Source organism: Quercus lobata, chromosome 5, assembly GCF_001633185.2.
Source record: "Quercus lobata isolate SW786 chromosome 5, ValleyOak3.0 Primary Assembly, whole genome shotgun sequence".
In the NCBI taxonomy this organism is placed as follows: Eukaryota; Viridiplantae; Streptophyta; class Magnoliopsida; order Fagales; family Fagaceae; genus Quercus; species Quercus lobata.
Window position 1 is genome coordinate 80,630,803 of NC_044908.1, and position 19,845 is coordinate 80,650,647.

Below are 19,845 nucleotides of genomic sequence, written 5' to 3' on the forward strand. Positions count from 1 at the left end.
CAGAAAATTTTGGTTATGTTTCATGTCAGTTAGGAAAACAACCAACTTTGCCTTTCAATACTAGTGAATCAATATCCACTGATATCATTGACCTTATTCATTTTGATATTTGGGGCCTTCCTCTATCTCTAGTATTGGTGGATCTCGATATTTTGTTCTCTTTATTGATGATTACTCTCACTATAGCTAGATTTTTCATATAAAACATCGTTTTGAATTATTGCAAGTATATTGTAATTTTGCAAAAATGGTTGAAACTCAGTTTTCCAAACGCATCAAAATTTTTCGATCTGATAATGCTCTTGAATATACTCAATATGCTTTCCAAGCTATTTTGCATTCCTATGGAACTGTTCATCAACTAACTTATCCAGGTACCTTTCAGCAAAATGGTAGAGCTGAACGAAAATTTCGTCATATTTTTGGCACTGTTTGTGCTCTTCTTCTCTCTGCCAAAGTTCCTACTCCTTTTTGGGGTGAAACTGCACTTCATGTTATTCATGCTATTAATCGCATTCCCAATCTTGTCATCCAAAATCAAACTCTATATAAGTGCCTTTTTGGGTCACCTCTAGATTATCATCACCTTCGCTCTTTTGGTTCTGCCTGTTTTGTTCTTCTTCAGCCACATGAGCATAACAAACTTGAGCCTCAATCAAGACTTTGTTGTTTTCTTGGCTATGGCGAAACTCGAAGGGGATATCAGTGTTATGATCCTATCTCTCATCGTCTTCGTATCTCCCACAATATTGTCTTTTGGGAACATCGCTCCTTTTTCGAGCTATCTCACTTTCATGCCTCCCTATCTTCCTCTTCTGTCTTAGATCTTTTTCCATAAGTAACATATATTCCTTCTGTAGCCACTCCTCATCCTCCTGTAGTTACTCCTGATTCTCCTATAGACTTCTTTGTCCAACCACCAGATATCACTGATCCCTTTCCAAGTTCACCCTTTAATGAACAGGTCGAAGATGAGCTACCCAACCTTGAGCTTGGGTCCCCTGCTCTTGCTCCGCCTAAAGATCTTGCACAAAACATTCCACCTCATCACTCAACTCGGGTAAGATTCATTCCTGCACATTTACTTGACTATCATTGTTACATTGCCCTTACTACACTGCACGAGCCTCACACCTATCGTGAGGCTTCCATTGACCCTTTATGGTAGATTGCAATGAAAGAGGAACTTGATGCATTATCTAAAAACCATACTAGAGATTTGGTGACTCTTTTCCCTGGAAATCTGTGGTTGGTTGTAAGTTGATCTACAAGATTAAGACTTGCTCTGATAGGTCCATTGAGTGCTACAATGCTCGTCTTATTGCAAAAGATTTTACACAGGAGTATGAGATTGATTATGAAAAGACCTTTGCTCTAGTTGCTCGTATCTCATCTGTTCATGCCCTTTTATTGTTACACTGCCCTTGCTACACTGCATGAGCCTCACACCTATCATGAGGCTTCCACTAACCCTTTATGGCAAATTGCAATGAAAGAAGAACTTGATGCATTATCTAAAAACCAAACTTGAGATTTGATAACCCTTCCCCTTGGAAATCTGTGGTTGGTTGTAAGTGGATTTACAAGATTAAGACTTGCTCTGATGGGTCCATTAAGCGCTATAAAGCTCATCTTGTTGCAAAAGGTTTTACACAGGAGTATGGGATTGATTATGAAGAGACCCTTGCTCCGGTTGCTCGTATCTCATCTGTTCATACCCTTTTATTGTTACACTGCCCTTGTTACACTGCATGAGCCTCACACCTATCGTGAGGCTTCCACTAACCCTTTATGGCAGATTGCAATGAAAGAGGAACTTGATGCATTATCTAAAAACCAAACTTGAGATTTGGTGACCCTCCCCCTTGGAAATCTGTGGTTGGTTGTAAGTGGATTTACAAGATTAAGACTTGCTCTGATGGGTCCATTAAGCACTATAAAGCTCGTCTTGTTGCAAAAGGTTTTACACAAGAGTATGGGATTGATTATGAAGAGACCTTTGCTTCAGTTGCTTGTATCTCATCTGTTCATGCCCTCTTAGCTGTTGCTGCCACTAGTAAATGGGACATTTTTCAGATTGATGTCAAAAATGCATTCCTTAATAGGGATTTAAGTGAAGAAGTTTATATGCAAAGTTTCTCTATTGAATCAAACAAGGTTTGTCACATTCGGCGTGCACTTTATGGCCTTAAACAAGCTCCACGAGTTTGGTTTGCCAAATTTAGTTCTACCATCTCTCGTTTGAATTACATGGCCAGTCATTATGATTCTGCCTTATTTCTTCACCGCACTGACAAATGCATTATTTTACTTTTCCTGTATGTGGATGATATGATTATAACTAGTGATGACTTTAGTGGCATTCAAGAACTCAAGGATTTTCTCAGTCAGTAGTTTGAGATGAAAGATCTTGGACACCTTAGCTGCTTCTTAAGTCTTAAAATCACTCATTCTACAAATGGACTTTATATTACTCAAACCAAGTATGCCTATGAACTCTTGTCTTAAGCTGGACTCACTAATAGCAAGACTGTTGACACTCCAGTTGAGTTTAATGCGCATCTGACTCCCTCAAAGGGGAAAGCATTGTCTAATCCCTCTCTTTACAGATGCTTAGTTGGCAGCCTAGTGTATCTCACTGTTACTCATCTAGACGTTTCCTATGCTGTTCACCAAGTGAGGTAGTATCTGTTTGCTTCACGGTCGACTCACTATGCTACTGTTTTGCACATTCTTCGATACCTAAAGGGCACTCTCTTTTATGGTCTTTTCTACTCTGCTCTGTCTCCTCTTGTTCTCCGTGCATTTTCTGATGCTGACTAGGTAGGAGATCCTATTGATTGTGGGTCTACCACTAGTTATTGTTTTCTTCTTGGTTCTTCTCTGATTTCTTGGTGAAGTAAGAAACAAATTCATGTGGCCTGCTCTAGTACTGAAGCAAAATATCATGCCCTTGCCGATACCACATCTGAGCTCCTTTGGCTACGATGGTTTCTCAAAGACTTAGGTGTGTCCACATCCTCTGCTACTCCTTTTTATTGTGACAACCATAGTGTCATTCATATTGCTCACAATGATATCTTCCATGAACGGACTAAACACATTGAGATTGATTGTCATTTTATCCGTTATCACCTTGTCCATGGTGTTCTTAAGCTGATCTCAGTCTCCTCTAAAGATCAACTTGCAGATATCTTCACCAAGTCACATCCTAAGGGACACCTTTGTACTTTGGTTGACAACTTCAAATTGGTCTCACATCCACCTTGAGTTTGAGGGGGGCTATTAACATGTATTAGGGTATGTGGGCTTTGGGCCGACCTTGTTTAATTGTATAACACACTTACTTGTACTGTACACTCTACCTCCTATATAAAGGCATTCATGTATATTCTATTACTTGAGAAATACAATACAATCATTCAATGTTTCTAACACCCTCTATTCTGGTTGTGAATAAGGGAAATCTTGATTGCTTATGGTGGTGGAGTTGATGGTGGAATTTAGATAAGCAGTGAATATTTACAATAGAAAATTTTGGGATCTTTTTCCATCAAATGTTTGAAAACGTTCTTCAGATGGTTTTTAGGAATGCAACCAAAAACTTCCCTATAGATGTTTTTAATTGAAAATGATTTCAGTCGAAAGGTTTTTTTTTTTTTTTTTTTTTTTTTTTAAATAGGAGTCGAAAATTATTTTATGTTGAAACAAATGCAACCTTTGCTCACGAAGAAAAAAAACTATATATATAATTAATCTTTTTAATTAAGACATAGAATACCTAAAAATTGAATTAAGTTGAAATTTCAAACTGTTTAAACACAATTAAAATTAAAGTGGATCCTCCAATTCCTTTACAAGTTGAAAAGTCTCTCGAACAAAAGCTTGCAGTTTATCAAAGAACTTTACTATCGGCTGGGTTGCCATGCATCTTCTTCCTTAATTATTTAGTACAATGCAATTGATTTTTTTTTTTTTAAAGTACAATGCAATTTGTATTTATATGTTATCAAGAAGAAATTTCAATTATGAAAATCCCATCTTGGACCCCATAAAATTAAGAAGATAAAGTTCACTCAGTATCATATGCAAAATGATCTTCATAGTGACATCCAACTCCAAGTGTGATTCTTCAAAATTTTATTTGTTTCCAGTCGTTGTAGTTGACCGATTCATTTTCTCATTTAGATGAAATAGGTTTTAGTACAATTAAAAACAAATTAACTAGTAAAATAATATAATATAAACTCAAAAAATCATGTGAAAAAAATATTAATATTTTTATTAAATGGCTTGTTTTATTAGTGTAAAATACCATGTATTTATACTCCAAAAAGACCTAATATCTAGCAATAATTAATATTGTACCTTTGTCTTTCTTTTCAGTCAAAGTTGTTGTTGATCCAAGAAAGGAACAAAAGGTCTAAACATGTTTATTACATCAATATTATATATATTTCATCGATTTACCCCAAAAAAAGAAAAAAAAAAAAAAAGAAAGAAATGAATAAGTAAAGACCAACACGTCTTCTCAAAAAAAAAAAAAAAAAAAAAAAGGAAAAAGAGTAAAGACCAGGACTTCAAAAAAAGACTTAAATGCTTACCCAAAAAAAAGATTAGTAAAAGAAGATAGACTTGAGCCTTGGACGTGCTTTGGCCTAATAACCAGAGAGAGAGAGAGAGAGAGAATGCAATTACCTATCCCCAATATTGTCAAGGAGCTATGGAATGCTTGGAATCTCAGGAGCTGTATTTTCTTAAGCCTCTGGCTGCAAGCAATTTTAATTCTATTTGCATTCCTCAGAAAACGGACCAGAAGCAAGCTGGTCCACGGGCTCATATGGTTTGCATACTTGCTTGCAGACTGGATTGCACCTGTTGCCATTGGACTAATCTCCAAGAGCGAAGGTGTTGGTTGTGAAGCCAAGGGGAATAAGGACTTAATGGCATTCTGGGCTTCATTTCTTTTGTTGCATCTTGGTGGCCCTGATACCATCACTTCTTTTGCTCTTGAGGATAATGAGTTCTGGCTTAGGCACTTGGTTGGACTTATTTTACAGATTGTAGCAACTGCTTATATCTTCTATCAATCGCTTCCTAACAACTTTTGGGCTCCCACTATCATGGTGTTTCTTGTGGGATGTATCAAGTATGGAGAGCGAACACGTGCTCTCTTTCTTGCAAGCTTGAACCAATTTGGATGTTCAGTGTTGCCAAAGCCAGAACCTGGGTCTGATTATGAAGAAATCATGGAGATGCACTTTTCAAATACGTTGGAACAGGTTGAAACACAAGTAGATGTGGTGCCAAGCTTGGAGGATGAACTTAGAAGGTCATACTCAGTCGACAAAACTCTCATTTCTGCAAATGGTCCTGAATCCAAAGGTGAAAGGAAACCGTTAGATAACTTGCAATTAATACAGGAAGCACATCGTCTCTTTGAAAAATTCAAGGGTCTTATTGTAGGCCTTCTTTTCAGTTCCAAGGACCGAGAAGAGAGCCGAGATTTATTTCTTACTAGAACTCCAGCAGAAGCATTCAGCCTAATTGAGTGTGAGCTCAATTTCATGTATGAGTATCTCCACACCAAGGTGGTTGTTGTTCGGTGCACATTTGGGTACTTTCTACGCTTTATTAGCTTTACTTTAATCATTGGAGCATTGGCATTATTTTCAATTGAGAATCAGCATGAGTTTCATCATGTTAGAAAGTTTGATATCATCCTTACTTATGTCTTGCTTGTTGGGGCACTAGGCCTCGAGGCCATATCAGTACTAATGCTTATATTATCTGACCGGACCCTCCTAGCTGTGAAGAGTAACTGGAGCAATCACTTTGAAAAATACTTCTTGAAAAGAAGAAGGTGGTCTAAATCAGTCTCCCAGTATGACCTGATAAGCTATTGGTTGTATGATCCTCCAACATGGATGTATACATTAGCTACTAAAGTTGCTGCTGAGGAAGTACTAGCGAAGATGACTATATTGTGGGTTTCGCATTCAAAGAGGGTCGATGAAGATCTTGAGAGCTTTATTTTCACCGAGCTGAGCTTGAAATCTAGGAATGCGAACACTATCAGAGAAGCCAGGGATGCATCTTCACAAAGAGGTAACTGGGCTCTTCTTCAGACTTCAAGCTATTTCAAACTAAAATGGAGCATTGGGGAGTATCAGTACTCGGAAAGCGTTCTCGTTTGGCACATGGCTACTGAGCTGCTTTACACTCAGGAAACCGAATCAAGTACTGATAATGATAATAAAAGTTATAGAGAAACATGCAAATTACTTTCAGATTATATGTTTTATCTTCTTGTCATGAAGCCTCAAATGATGGCTCCAGTGTTAGGCAATTGGAAGATAGTCTTCCAGGACACTTGCGCAGAAGCTAAGAGATTCTTTCAAAAATACCCCATGTCGAATAAAGTTGAAGCCTGTAGAAAAATCAATGATGTGGAAACGAAATACAGATCAGTTGATGTGAAGGGAACTGTAAGCAAATCTGTGTTCTTTGATGGACGACTCTTGGCAAAGGGCCTCTCGGAGTTGGAGATAGACAAATGGAAGCTAATGAGCCGAGTTTGGGTGGAATTGATGTCTTATGCTGCCATTAATTGTAGGCCAAATGTACATGCACAGCAACCTAGTAGGGGTGGAGAGCTGTTGACATTCATTTGGTTACTGATGAATCATCTGGGCTTTGGAACACAGTTCTACGAGCAGGAACGCCAAGCCAAAGCCAAAATGGTCCCACGAAAGTAAGGTCACAAGGACTAAAGGAATCCAAAAAAAGATGGGGGTGTGACAGCTTGCTAAGTGGATAGACGATTTTTGTTCGGATTAAATAAAAGGGTAGGAATTCAGTCAATTCACATCATTAGTGTCTGTCTAGCAGCATCTTTCTGTTTTAGCTAATTTGCTTACAATTCCTGTACTTTGGTCTTTAATTAAATCCAATAGTGAAAGAGTTAATTTGCACAAACTCAAGTTATTTTGACCCGTTTCTCAAATAAAAAATTAAAAAAAAAGGTTATTTTGACCCAAAATTTTAGGTTAATGTCAATTTTATGCTAATTGCCAAATTTTAGCCTAATTGTTTCCATGATTACCTAATTTACAGAAGTAGAAGTATGCATGGATTCACACATAATTAATCACGACCGCATAAATTAAACACCCAAAATTACAAGGAGGAAACGGGAGCATTGGTCTGGAAAACTTCTTTATAGTGGTGTCACTCCTAAAATAATCCCCTAGAGAAAATAGTTGTAATACATCTTACATACAAAACCCTCAAAGCTTGCAATTGACTTCTAGATTCATGCTTGCAATTGACTTCTTGAGTCATTTCTCTCCCCTAGTCACTAGATATGCAATTGAGCTTCAATTGCAATCTGCAAGTTCCCTTGGCAATTCTTGGCTGCTTAAATGGTTCGGAAGCTCCAATCAACGCACAAAGTTCAGTAGTAGTTATGAGTGTGACGGTTTTAATCTCCTCTCATGAAAATTTAGTAATTATAGAGGGAGAAGGTAGACAAATGAAAAGATTCTCATTCTAGGATTTTTGGGTTCTCTCTAACTACTCAAAATGAGTATCTCCTTGCTGAAATTTGTGAAAAATGAGAGTTATATAGTAAGGGTAAAACTTGGAAGAGCAGTGAAATTCATAACAGAAATTTCTTAAGTTTTATCATTTTCAGAGAACAGAGAGGTGAAGTTTTGTACGAACCTTTTGCCAGCTATTTTTAAACTTTAGTTTTCAAATCATAATTCGCTTAATACCACCAAAATCATATGAGCTCACATCTACTAGAAATTATTGTATCCTCTTGAAGGACCACTAATGTGATCCTCTCAATCATAGTTTTCAAACCCATACCGTTCAAAGAACAGTTAAAATGAGAGGTTCAAGGTTTTAAAGGTTCAATCAAGATTTGACTGAGGTCAAATTGTGATGACATCATAATTAATTTAATAATAAAATAAATATAATATATTAAATTTGTAAATATTAGCAAATTTGACTAAAATATCTTTAAAAATTGAAACAAAATTTCAAATAAAAGATTATTACTTATTCTTATTATACCTAAATGATATAAATTAATGAATTACCTATAATGTTAAAAAAAAAAAAAAAAAAATCCAAATAAGAGTAGAGATGATTAGGGGTGGCAAAATTGGATACGACCTGCAAACCCAATATGACACGACACGGCACAAAATTAGTAGGTTATGGGTTGAGATTTAATGGGTTCGTGTCATATTCAGGTTGACACAACTAACCCGTTTAATAAATGGGTTGGGTTAGTGTCCATCACATGGAACCCATTTGATCCGTTTAATTAAATGACATTTTAACAATATACCTTTCAAATCCTAGGCATATAAACTTCTTAATTGTTGTGGTTTATTTTCTTTGACATATTATGATTGATTATATATGATATTGAGATATGCTTTAGTTTTGAATTATTATTTATAATGCAGTTACTTATTAGTTCTAATTTATATATAAAAATATTTATTTGTTTGGGTTTTTATAATTCATATCAATTTGTTTAATACTAAAATTATTATTATTATTTTCGTTTTGATAAAATTTGATAAATAGGTCGACACTACTGACCCGTTTAATAAATGGGTTGTATTATGAAGCTTTACTTCCTTTACACAGTTTCCCAGCACCAACTCCTACTCCCATCTCCTTCTTCCTCCTCATGTCTGCGACTTATCTCATCTTCTTCTTTTTTCTTTTTCTTTTTTTAAATCTCACCATACCATCAGTGCTTCTTATATTTTTTGCTTCATTTTCAGATCTTCTTCATCATTTTCTCTTTTTATTATTTTTTTCTCACTTCAGATCCATGCCAGAATTTCAGATCGGAAAGCAAATTTCTTCACATACATACGGTTGAACCGGCTTACTGTTTGAACGGTTTTCCAAGTTAGACCTTGGTTCAAGCGGTTCTCTCATATTATTATGCCCGGTTCATGTATATAAAAAACCGTCTTCATGAACGGTTCATGTTTAACCCAGTCGGACCGTATGGTCCGGTTCAAGTTTAAAAACCATGCTCTCAACTCCTCTCGCCCAATAGGAAAATGCCACTTAGAGTCCGTTTAGATATAGCTTATTTTGCTGAAAACTGAAAATACTGTAATAAAATAATTTTTAAATGTGTGAATAGTGCCAAGAAACCTATTTTTAATATTTTTTTAATAAAGTAGTTTTGGGTCTTATGAATAGTATGTAAACAGTATATAAACAATAATTTTGGGCCAAAATGGCCAAATACCACAAATTTTTTAAATAATTTGTAAAAAAACACTGTTTCGGAACTATATAGGGAAATACCATTTTTTATGGAACTCGAGTTTCTTAAACTCGAGTTCCTAGGAATTTTGCCACCGTGGCGCTGCTGAGGTGGAAATTGGGCCATTAAAAAATGCTTTTTTTTTTTCTAAGGTACTCGAGCTTGGTGAGCTCGAGTAACTCGAGTTCCTTATAACTTTTTTTTTTTTTTTTTTTTTTTTTGTTGTTGTTGGGATTATTGACAAATAAACATAAACATAAAAATAAGTAGCTTTTTTTTATGTTTTTATTTATTTAAATAGAAGCATTGTAAAATATAGAGATTTTAATTTCAAAATATGAATTTAATTTCTACATTAAGTAAAACTGTTCATTTTATGAATGCAGCAAGCAAATTTGAATATGCAGTAAACATGATGTGCAGAGAGCAAATTATATTAATGTAGAAACAGATTTTATCAATGCAGAAAAATAGATTCGATTATTGTGAAATTCAAACAAGAAAAAGCATTTAGATTTGGCGTTTAAATTTAGAAAACACGATTTCACTAGGTGTTTTATGAGAAAACAATGAACAATGAACAATTTATGCAGTGAACAGAGAATAATTTATGCAGAAAAAAGAGTGAACAATTTTTTAAATAATGCTGAATAGAAAATAATTTTATGCAAAATCCTAGAAATAGTTTATGTAGAAAACAGTGAACAATTTTTATGAGAAAACAATGAATAGTTTTAATTAATGCAGAAAACAAATTTTATGAATGTAGTAAGCAGATTTGAATAGATGTACAGATGTACAAATATTCTAGACTTGTTGAGAAATTTGATTTCGTTGAAAGTACAAAATCGTGAAAATTCATTTAGTTATTGTGTACATTAGATGTACAGATCATTCGAATTTGTAAAAAACAAAATTTAGATGTACAGATCGTTCGAATTTGATTTCGTTGATTGTATAAAATCTTGAAAGTACAAAATAAAATTGTGTAAATTAGATGTACAGATAGTTTGAATTTGTTGAAAAGTTTGAATTCGTTAAATGTACAAAATTGTGAAAATTAAATGGAAAACTGTGTACTAATGTATTGATCATCCGAATTTGTTGAAAAATTCGAAATCGTTGAATGAAGAAAATCGTGTAAGCTCAATGGAAAATCAAAGAACGTACCAAATTGTTGAGTAGCACATGCAGCATTGCGAACATCAGCGTAGTAATGGTGGACAGCTCACCCCCAAAATTGATGCATAAACTTTCTAGGGATGCTTTGCATCCTTGAAAATGGTGCATTACAAAGGGTTGCATCTCTGTGTATTCACGTGGCAAGTCCTTACTTTAGGAGCCATATGGTTTTTTTGTGAAAGAGTGGTTGGTCTGTGTGGTTTGGATGAGTCTGTATGTATTGAATTTATTAATTTTTGCTACAAGTAATGTACAATAAATCTAATTTGGGTGATAAGTGTTATGTGTTTAACATTTCAAATTACACAAATATTGGAAACATCAACATATCTAACTGGAGGCATTTCACTTCCTAAGGTGTTTCCTACATTACAAAGCAGAGGACATTGTCCAACCAAAGCACAAGAATCATATGTAGCAACAAAGAATAGTAGGGAAAAAATGACACAATGATTTCATATAAACTTAGCCAAAACTAATGAACAGTTAATCTTTAAATTTGTAAAAGTTGAATGTATATAATCATCAGTTGTCTTATATATAGTTAGAAAATAATTCTAAAATTATGTAATAATAACTTATTTAGTTATAATTTCTCAAAAAAATATATAAAGAAAATTCAGGATTAAAGCCATGCAACGCATGGAGCTTTCACTAGTATCTTTTTATAAATTTAAGCATTATAAAACATTTTCATCCACACTTTAAGGGTATCATTTGATTCATGTTGACGACTTGACCCGACTCGAATAATATTGTGTGGTTTTTAATGGGAGATTTTTAGAGGCTTAGTTCATGGAGCGGAGGTTTGAGCTAATAGGCTCAAGCCGGAGCGCTCATGGACAAGCCTCTTGGGGGTCTGGGGGCAATACCCCCAGGAAAAATTTTATGAGAAAACAATGAACAATTTTACTTAATGTAGAAATTAAATTCATATTTTGAAATTAAAATCTCTATATTTTACAATGCTTCTATTTAAATAAATAAAAACATAAAAAAAAAGTTACTTATTTTTATGTTTATGTTTATTTGTCAATAATCCCAAAAAAAAAAAAAAAAAGTTATAAGGAACTCGAGTTTATTAAACTCGAGTTCCTTACAAAGGTACTCGAGCTCACCAAGCTCGAGTACCTTAGAAAAAAAAAAGAATAAGCATTTTTTAATGGCCCAATTTCCACCTCAGCAGCGCCACGGTGGCAAAACTCCTAGGAACTTGAGTTTAAGAAACTCGAGTTCCATAAAAAGTGGTATTTCCCTATATAGTTTCGAAACAGTGTTTTTTTACAAATTATTTCAAAATTTTGTGGTATTTGGCCATTTTGACCATAATTTTGTGTGTGTGAACGGTAACTGTGTGTGTGAACATTACCTTTGTCTTCTATCCAAAAATGCGTGTATCCCAAAAAAAAAAAAAAAAAAAGGAAAACGCCAGATGCAGGCTTTTTCAGCCGGATTCAAGTAGTCACTTAGTTTAAATTTATGACTCAGCTCCACGTCATCACTTGACCATTAAATTAACTCTTGTTAGAAAATCAAACCGTGGTTAAAGACTAATTGAAACACAGCAGCACCAATACATAATGTGGAGCTGTGTCATAAATTTAAACCAAGTGGCACTTTCCTATTGGGTGTGAGGAGTTGAGAGGACCACAGGAGGATACAATAATTTCTCCACATCACCTCACCATCCCAATACAATTTAAACCCTCCACAAAATTACATAAAAACTCAGATTTTAAAATATAAAAAAGTATACATTAAATTTATCATAGAATATATTAGCCAAACACTACGTAGACCTAACAAATAAGAAATTTAAGAAACTTTGTATGCATATATAAAGTACGAAATCAAGTTCACTGGGTATCTTCAAAAAAAAAAAAAAAAAAAAGTTCACTGGGTTAATTCTAGTCAAATATTTTTGTCACTCAATCACCTCTAGTTATTCTCCTTAATTATTTTCTAACCATGCTGGCTCTGTTTGGATCGAGGGGAAGGACGGAAGAGCAAGAGAAAATAAAGTAAAATTGGTTAGATATTAGATTGATTTTCGAATAATTCTACTTATTCTTTGCTGAAAATGATAAAACTTAAGAAATTTCTACTCTTAATAAATTGGTTAATTTTACTCTACTCTTCAAAGAATAAAGTAAAATTAGTTAATTCTACTCTTTTTTTTCTTTTTCAATTCAAACAGAACATTACATGATTAGCTTATATAAAAAATGGTTTATATAGTCGTGTTCGAAATGAATTTGTTTACCAAACAACTGGAAATTTGGTCGTCTTTAGTTTGATGACTTCGATCCACATATCTATACAGTCTTTCGTTAACTCGATTTGAATATGATTATGTCCGCTACACGAATAGTCATTGGTACTCACCCCCAACCACAAGACAAATCTTTGATAATTGCCAAGTGGGTTCACAATCTCTTTGCTAAGATGGTCATCAGTCATCACTACTATCATTTAAGAACTGAAAGACTTTGAATGGTGGTTGTAGTGGCGGGCTACCTCATAGTCATAGAAGGAAACTTCCACTTTTCTTGTATCGCATCGGGACACGAGTTTTGACAAAAACTTTTTTGAAAATTTTTTTTTTTGGGTTAAACTTTTTTGAAAATTTGACTATACACTCGGACCCCAATGTAGGTGGAATTGTATTCTACTAGGACACACACAGCCACTGGGATTAAAATGAGCCATGTAACTCTTGGCGAAAATGAGATTGCTAAGTGTAAGAAATTTAAATTTTATTGAGCATTTAGATTGGAATCCAAGCCCAAGCAGTGAAATAAAATTGAAATCAATTATGCAAATTGTTTTCTCTTAAATTTTTCCTTATTAAAATTCTACATTTTTTTTTTTTTTGGGGTGTGGATTTAATCATATATTTTTAATCTACCTGAACTCGACAAACAGGTCAAATTGATCTAGATCGGGTAAGAACTAAGAACTAAGTCTTTTTATATAATACACTCTTGAGTTACATGTTAGCCTCATTTAGCAGTAATAGAGTGAATCAACTGAAAAGTGAAAATAGAGTACAACAGGGTAGCACAAGAATTGGCCTAGATCACAAGAAGCACGGAGACATCCCAAACGTGGATAGGAGTTGATCCTCCTTTGCTCCACAATCTGCTCCTAATTGATGGATCAAAATGATAAGAAAAAACAAAAGATTTATAAAAACTAAAACTAGAGCCTCGACCTTATAAATTTGTGCCAGTGAGAAGAAGCATTAAATGAAAGAAGGGGTAAAGAAAAAAACAAAAAGGTTGCAGGTGTGAAACATGTTTATGACCACCGAGTGGGCCAGTAGCTTGTCCACCACTAGGTAAAGATTCTTGGATTTGACAGGATTTACTCCCCAGCTCGACTGGCTCCCATTGCGAGCAAAAATTAATCGAGTTGCGCGTAAGTTGACCATAACACCCTATAGGAAACCCCCAAAAAAAAAACAAAAAAAAAACACGTTTATATGGGATAACAACATTTCTTCTCCTTAGTCAAAGGATCCTGGGTCATTTTTTGTCTTCACTATTGCCAGCCGATCAAACTTGCTGGCTCAGTGGTTTCCTTCCATCTTTCCTCCCAAACAAAGGCTCTTGGCTTTTGTATTAATTGTTTCATCTCTTCTTATCCATAGGAATTCTTTTCTAGCTCATTATTTTCTTCATCTTCTCAAACTGTTCCATACCTTATTATCAATGTCAACCACATCGAGATACACCTATTCTACTTCCTCTTTTGAGTCACCGTATGTGTCTCTTGATCTTCTTGCATACTTAAACTCAGGCAAAATAACACCATTCCATACATTCAAAGACGTGGTCATACCAGAACTTCAATGCCATTTATCCAAGGTAAAGAAATCACTTCCTCATCCCCCACAAAAAGATGAAGCCCGAGACACCATTAACGGCAAGAATGAGGAGGACAATTCTAACTGCGATGATGATCTTGATCCGCATGTAATATTTGACGACATACAGAGTGACCTCAACTCCATCAACAAGGCCTGTCGTGAACTGAAGCTTTGGGCAGACCGTGTCAACCAAGAAATCCAAGCATTGATTCTACAGGGCTTGGATGATGCCTTCAAAGCAAGAACAGAAGCACTAGAAATTTCCCTCAGAATCGAACAGCTTAGGAGAACCAAGGAAGTTGTCTCGATGTTAAAGAAGCAAATTTGTTCATCCCCACAACTCTCTCCAGATAGTTTGCAATCTGAAAGCCTTCCTCATTCCAGGTTTTCTATGAGAACTGACTTTTTACCGGAATCACCGGGCCAGAAGCCAGAGGAAAACATCAATCAAATGTTCATTAAGAGCTTAACTTTGATAGAGTTTGAGGAGAAATACAAAGGTCTAGATGATACACAAAAGAAGTGTTTGCTATGTTTCTCTGTTTTCCCTGAAAATGAAACCATAAAGAAGAAAGTTTTGATCCACTGGTGGGTTGGTGAGGGATTTATAGATGGTAAGACTGCGGAGGAGACTGGTAATAAGTACTTCAAAGACTTTATCGACAAAGGCATCATTGAGCGCGTACACAAAAAGCGCAGAAAAAACTCCGAAAATTGCAAGATGAAACCTTCAATTCGTGACACCATAATTAAGCTTGCGGAGGAAGATGGGTTTGTCAGTTTTGATTCAAAGGGAAATCCCACTGCTGATTTCTCTTCCTGTCCCAGAGTGTGTCTAGTGAAAACCGAAGATGGTTCTTCGCTTCGTGATTTCACTTATATTTATCATTATTTGGAGCATGAAAAAATTCGAACTTTGTTTAATGTAAATGAGCCTCAGCTTAATTTCAGGGTGGGCAGGTTTTCAAAGATGAAGAACTTAAAAGTTCTTCAGCTGGGAAGGTGGAGGGCCTCTGCAAGGCAACTTGTTGAAGTAGAGGGCACTGAGTTCTTGCAAGGTATGAAGAAAATGAAACAGCTTAGGTACTTTAGCCTTCGTGGAATATCTAGAATTACTGAGCTTCCAAACTCAATTTGCGAACTCAGTAATCTAAGGATACTGAACCTTAATGGCTGTGATAACTTAGAGAAACTTCCTGATGGAATAGGCTCACTCAAACAGCTGACACACTTAGACATGTCTGAGTGTTACTTGATTAGTCACATGCCCAAAGGACTTGCTTCTCTCTCGGAACTCCGAGTCCTTAAAGGGTTTGTGATTGGTAAACCAAGGTCTAGAGGCCACTACTGTGAGCTAGCTGATTTGGCGGAGCTGGAACAGTTGAAGAAGTTGAGCATTCATGTAGATAGAACAAGTGATGAAGCTAAGAAAGAGCTGGATTCTTTACCACAATTTAGAAACCTCCGGTCTTTATCAGTAGCCTGGTCAAGTATATACAATGCACCCATTCCCACAACAACAAATGTGGCACTGGCAACATTCCTGAGAAATGTGAGCAGGGAAAAATCAATCAAAACACCAGGATCTTCGTCACATCATGCTGCTTTAGACAAACTAGGCCTCCAGAATTTCCATGGTTCTAAGATGCCTGATTGGCTTAAGCGCTTAAATCTGAAGAACCTAAAGAAGCTTTACATAAGGGGAGGAGAACTATCCGACCTGCGCCTTATGAAGGATTACAAATGGACCGTGAAATGTCTACGCTTAAAGTCCTTGAGTCAATTGAGGATGGATTGGCAAGAACTGCAACCTTTGTTTCCAAACTTGGCTTATGTGGAGAAAGTTGAATGTCCTGAACTCAGTTCCTTCCCATGTGATCAGAATGGAGAGTGGATTCACCCTGAAGCAGATACAGAGCAGGCTTAAGCATTTTGCCAGATTCACAACAAGTCCTTTCCATTGTATCTTTTTATCCAATTATTCAGCACTTTGTAATATCGCCAGTTGAGTAGTTAATAGTGTTCCTAGTTTAAATTTTGTGCTCCAATGCACCTTCAATGAAGTCCACAAAAATAATTTCTTATATGAAAATTTTGTTCACTCTTATCAGCCATTTCTATTACTAAAAAGAAATTAATAAGGAAAAAGAGATTTATTCAGTAGCTTTCTAGCATTACTTTATACTAACTAGTCGTGACCCTGCGCAGGATAAATTTTTTTAGAATGACCTTTTTGTTATTAATATTTGTCATGTTATTATATTTCGAGCTGTGTTATATACGTATCACCAATATATAGTAGGATTTATGTTGACAGGACCTTTAGCTCACGTAATTATATATATATATATATATATATATTTTTTTTTTTTAAAAATTAGAAATTACTATTTGGAACAAAATGAAGGTACCTTATAGTAGAATTGATTTTTTTTTTTTGAAATATTAATTCTACCATAATCAGTTGAGTAATTTATACATTTTCAAGTCAATTGAACACATTTTGCATATTACATATAATTCATTGTTTCCATAAGGATAAGGACATTCACAATCCCAATGATCCACTCCAATATTTTTGCATATTTGGTTTTTTGGGATACGAAATGCGTTTGCTCCAAAAGTTGAATGTTGAAGGATTTATTGATAGTTTTGGAGAAGGTTTTTTTTTTTTTTTTTTGGTATCTATTTGATTTAGAATCGAAAATAGTAGTTGTATTCGCTCGTCATTTGATTCACATTACATCATAATTGCTAGTCCACATTTTACATTTTTGTCCCCTTCTATGTTGGCTTGAAGAAGGATTTCTTTTCCCCATGTAATTTGATCATGTACAAAATATTTGTGATCATGTTGTATGATTATTTTATGATTGTGTAGTTGTATGATGTTTTTAGTATGTAATTTTTAAGTTGTTTAGGATTGTAATTTAGAGTGTTGTGTGGGTTTTATGGATTAGTGATTGCTCTAGTTATTAGCAATTTTTTTTTTTTTTTTTTTTTGTCGATTAAATGAATAAAAGCTTTTCATATACCCTCCAAAAGCCTTATAGTATTTAGGCGTAAATGCAAATTTAGTCCCTACATTTTGCCTTTTTTCCGTTTTGGTTTGTACATTTTCATTTTTCCACATTTAGTCCCTAATCTAATTTGCACTTCTCAAAATGGTCCTTGCCATCACTACCCTAACGAAAAATGATGACGTGTCAAACGGAGAGATTAAAAGCCCAAGCCAAATAGTCTTTCACAATACAATACCTATTCAATTGCCACTTTCTTTAAGAAAATCAAAAGACAATGATATTAAATTATTGTCTTTATAATATCAAAAGTCTCTTATAATTAAATTATTAATAATATTGAAACAGTTGCAGTAGTCATTAATATCCAGTTCTTCTGCTCTTCCTCTCTTTATTTAATTGAATTACTTCTTCAAACCTATTCAATTTCCACTTTCCTTAAAAAAATAAAAAGACAATATATTTGAACTATCAATACTCCTACACAAATTAATTATTAATAATTTTGAAGTAGCTGAAAATTTATTAATATCCACATCATTTATTTTACTTTCACATAGTAAACGGTAAAATGAAATGTTGGAAAATGGGATATTCAAATTGGGTAACTTTTTTTTTTTTTTTTTTTTTATGTAATTTACTGGAGGAAATATTCTTGGTAGCTATGTTGTTTTTATTTTTTTTCTAATGAATTGTAACATTTCATGAGAACACTTTGTAGGGACACGATTTTAGTTGACCCGATCCTTGTTGGTCAAGTCTTGGCCCAAAAAGTCTCACACAATGAATTTTTGTAGAGTATGGGCTAAAGAACTTGGTTCCAGCTAGCCTAAACGGTTTGTTGCATGGGCTCCGGGGATACGGAAACAAGAACAAAAGGAGATAGCAGTGAAGAGAGATCCTTCTCAAATGATCAGGTCTCAAACTTGATTAATGGGCACAGATTCATGCAAATAAAATCTCTCTACAGTGTTCTCTCCTCTCTTTTTCTCCGTTTTTCGTCCCCTTCTCTTGGGGGACTTTTACATATTATATAGGCCCTCTTCTATCATCTGGGCTTTACACTTGTTGATCATCCAAACCCCTACTTGAGCACATGTCCCATCAGACACCCTTATCAATTCTTTGTGAGTTGCAGTGGCCAAGGTAGCACTGTTCAGGGGTCTTCTCTTCATTAATGCGGCCAGGAGAGTAGTTGTGATACATTTAATGTGGTGGTGGCGGCAGCCTTTGCTGAGATATTTTGGGTCTCCTTCCTTTTTGCGTATTCGGGGGATGGACTACAGTGGTTGGGACGCACCTTTGATCTGGATTTTGCAGTGTCCGAGGAGGAATTCCTCCTCAGACATATTCTCTTTGCCCCAGTGGGCCTAAATAAGGATTCTGGGCCACGATATCTCCTCGAACGGACTGGTCCTCAGACGGGCCCAGGGCCCAGTCAACCTATTATTCTGGGCCGGTCCCCACACACTTTATGTAGTTTTTTTTAAAATTTATATTTGAATTTAAGTGCTTCCAACAATTGTGTAAATTTGAAGCAGTAATTCAAAAAAAATTGATATTTTATGTTCATGCTTTGATTGTTTAGTTCTATTATGGATTTGGGTTTTAACTTATAAGTTATTTAGGAACTCTATATATTATACTTCCTTAGATGATTAAAAACATATAATATTACTCTCTCTCTCTCTCTCTCTCTCTCTCTCTCTCTCTCTCTCTCTCTCTCTCTCTCTCTCTCTCTCTCACACACACACACACATACACACACAGAGAATATATATAATTTAATAGATTTGGAGGATGTAGTTGAATTTAAATATTGAATAAAATGAGATAAGATTACATCTTGATTGTTAAAGAATGAAGTTTTTATTTCAACTTAAATGAGTAAATTTCATGGAATAGTAGTAGCTACAGTTGCTAGCTGGTATTGATGTGATCGATTCATTATTTTTCTATATTTTAGAATTTATTTTTATTAGTGCTAGTGTTTAATTGGATACCCTTGATTTATGTACCATGTGGGGTCAAAAATTTTGCAGCTTTATTTATTTATTTTGTTATTTTAATAGTAATCAAAGTAGGTAGAAGTTGCCAAAGGTCTTGTAGCTGAATTAGCACCTCTCCATGTACAAAGTGCTTGAGGGTCTAGGGGGAAAATGGTTCGAGCTGTAAGTAGGTAGAATAACTTGTATAAGTTTCCCTTCAAAAAAAAAAAAAAACAAAATTGTATAAGTTTCATTTTTCCAAAAAGATTTTATTATTAATTGATCAAAGACTTTCGCTTGATTTTTTTTACACAATATGAATTCCTATATCTGAATTCTCATCCCACCTTCCAATCATTATCGTTAAGTTTTAGTTGAAACACAAGTATTTTTCCAATGAGCTTTTCTATTTTCATTTAGTAAGTTGAAATTTGCATTCATCTGACAAAAGATTGAATATAATTTTGCATA

General features: G+C 34.9%; 2 protein-coding genes across 2 annotated transcripts; both read left to right on the forward strand.

Moving 5' to 3' along the window:
* The first annotated feature begins 4,657 nt into the window (after positions 1-4,657).
* Positions 4,658-6,954, forward strand: LOC115989059. The gene has a single exon (XM_031112719.1). It carries the CDS (start codon positions 4,689-4,691, stop codon positions 6,756-6,758), a length of 2,070 nt encoding a protein of 689 aa, XP_030968579.1. The 5' UTR covers positions 4,658-4,688; the 3' UTR covers positions 6,759-6,954.
* Positions 6,955-13,994: 7,040 nt separating this feature from the next.
* Positions 13,995-16,485, forward strand: LOC115991740 (disease resistance RPP13-like protein 4). Its single transcript, XM_031115631.1, has one exon. The coding sequence runs from the start codon at positions 14,209-14,211 to the stop codon at positions 16,291-16,293; it is 2,085 nt and encodes a 694-aa protein (XP_030971491.1). The 5' UTR covers positions 13,995-14,208; the 3' UTR covers positions 16,294-16,485.
* The last annotated feature ends 3,360 nt before the right edge of the window (positions 16,486-19,845 follow it).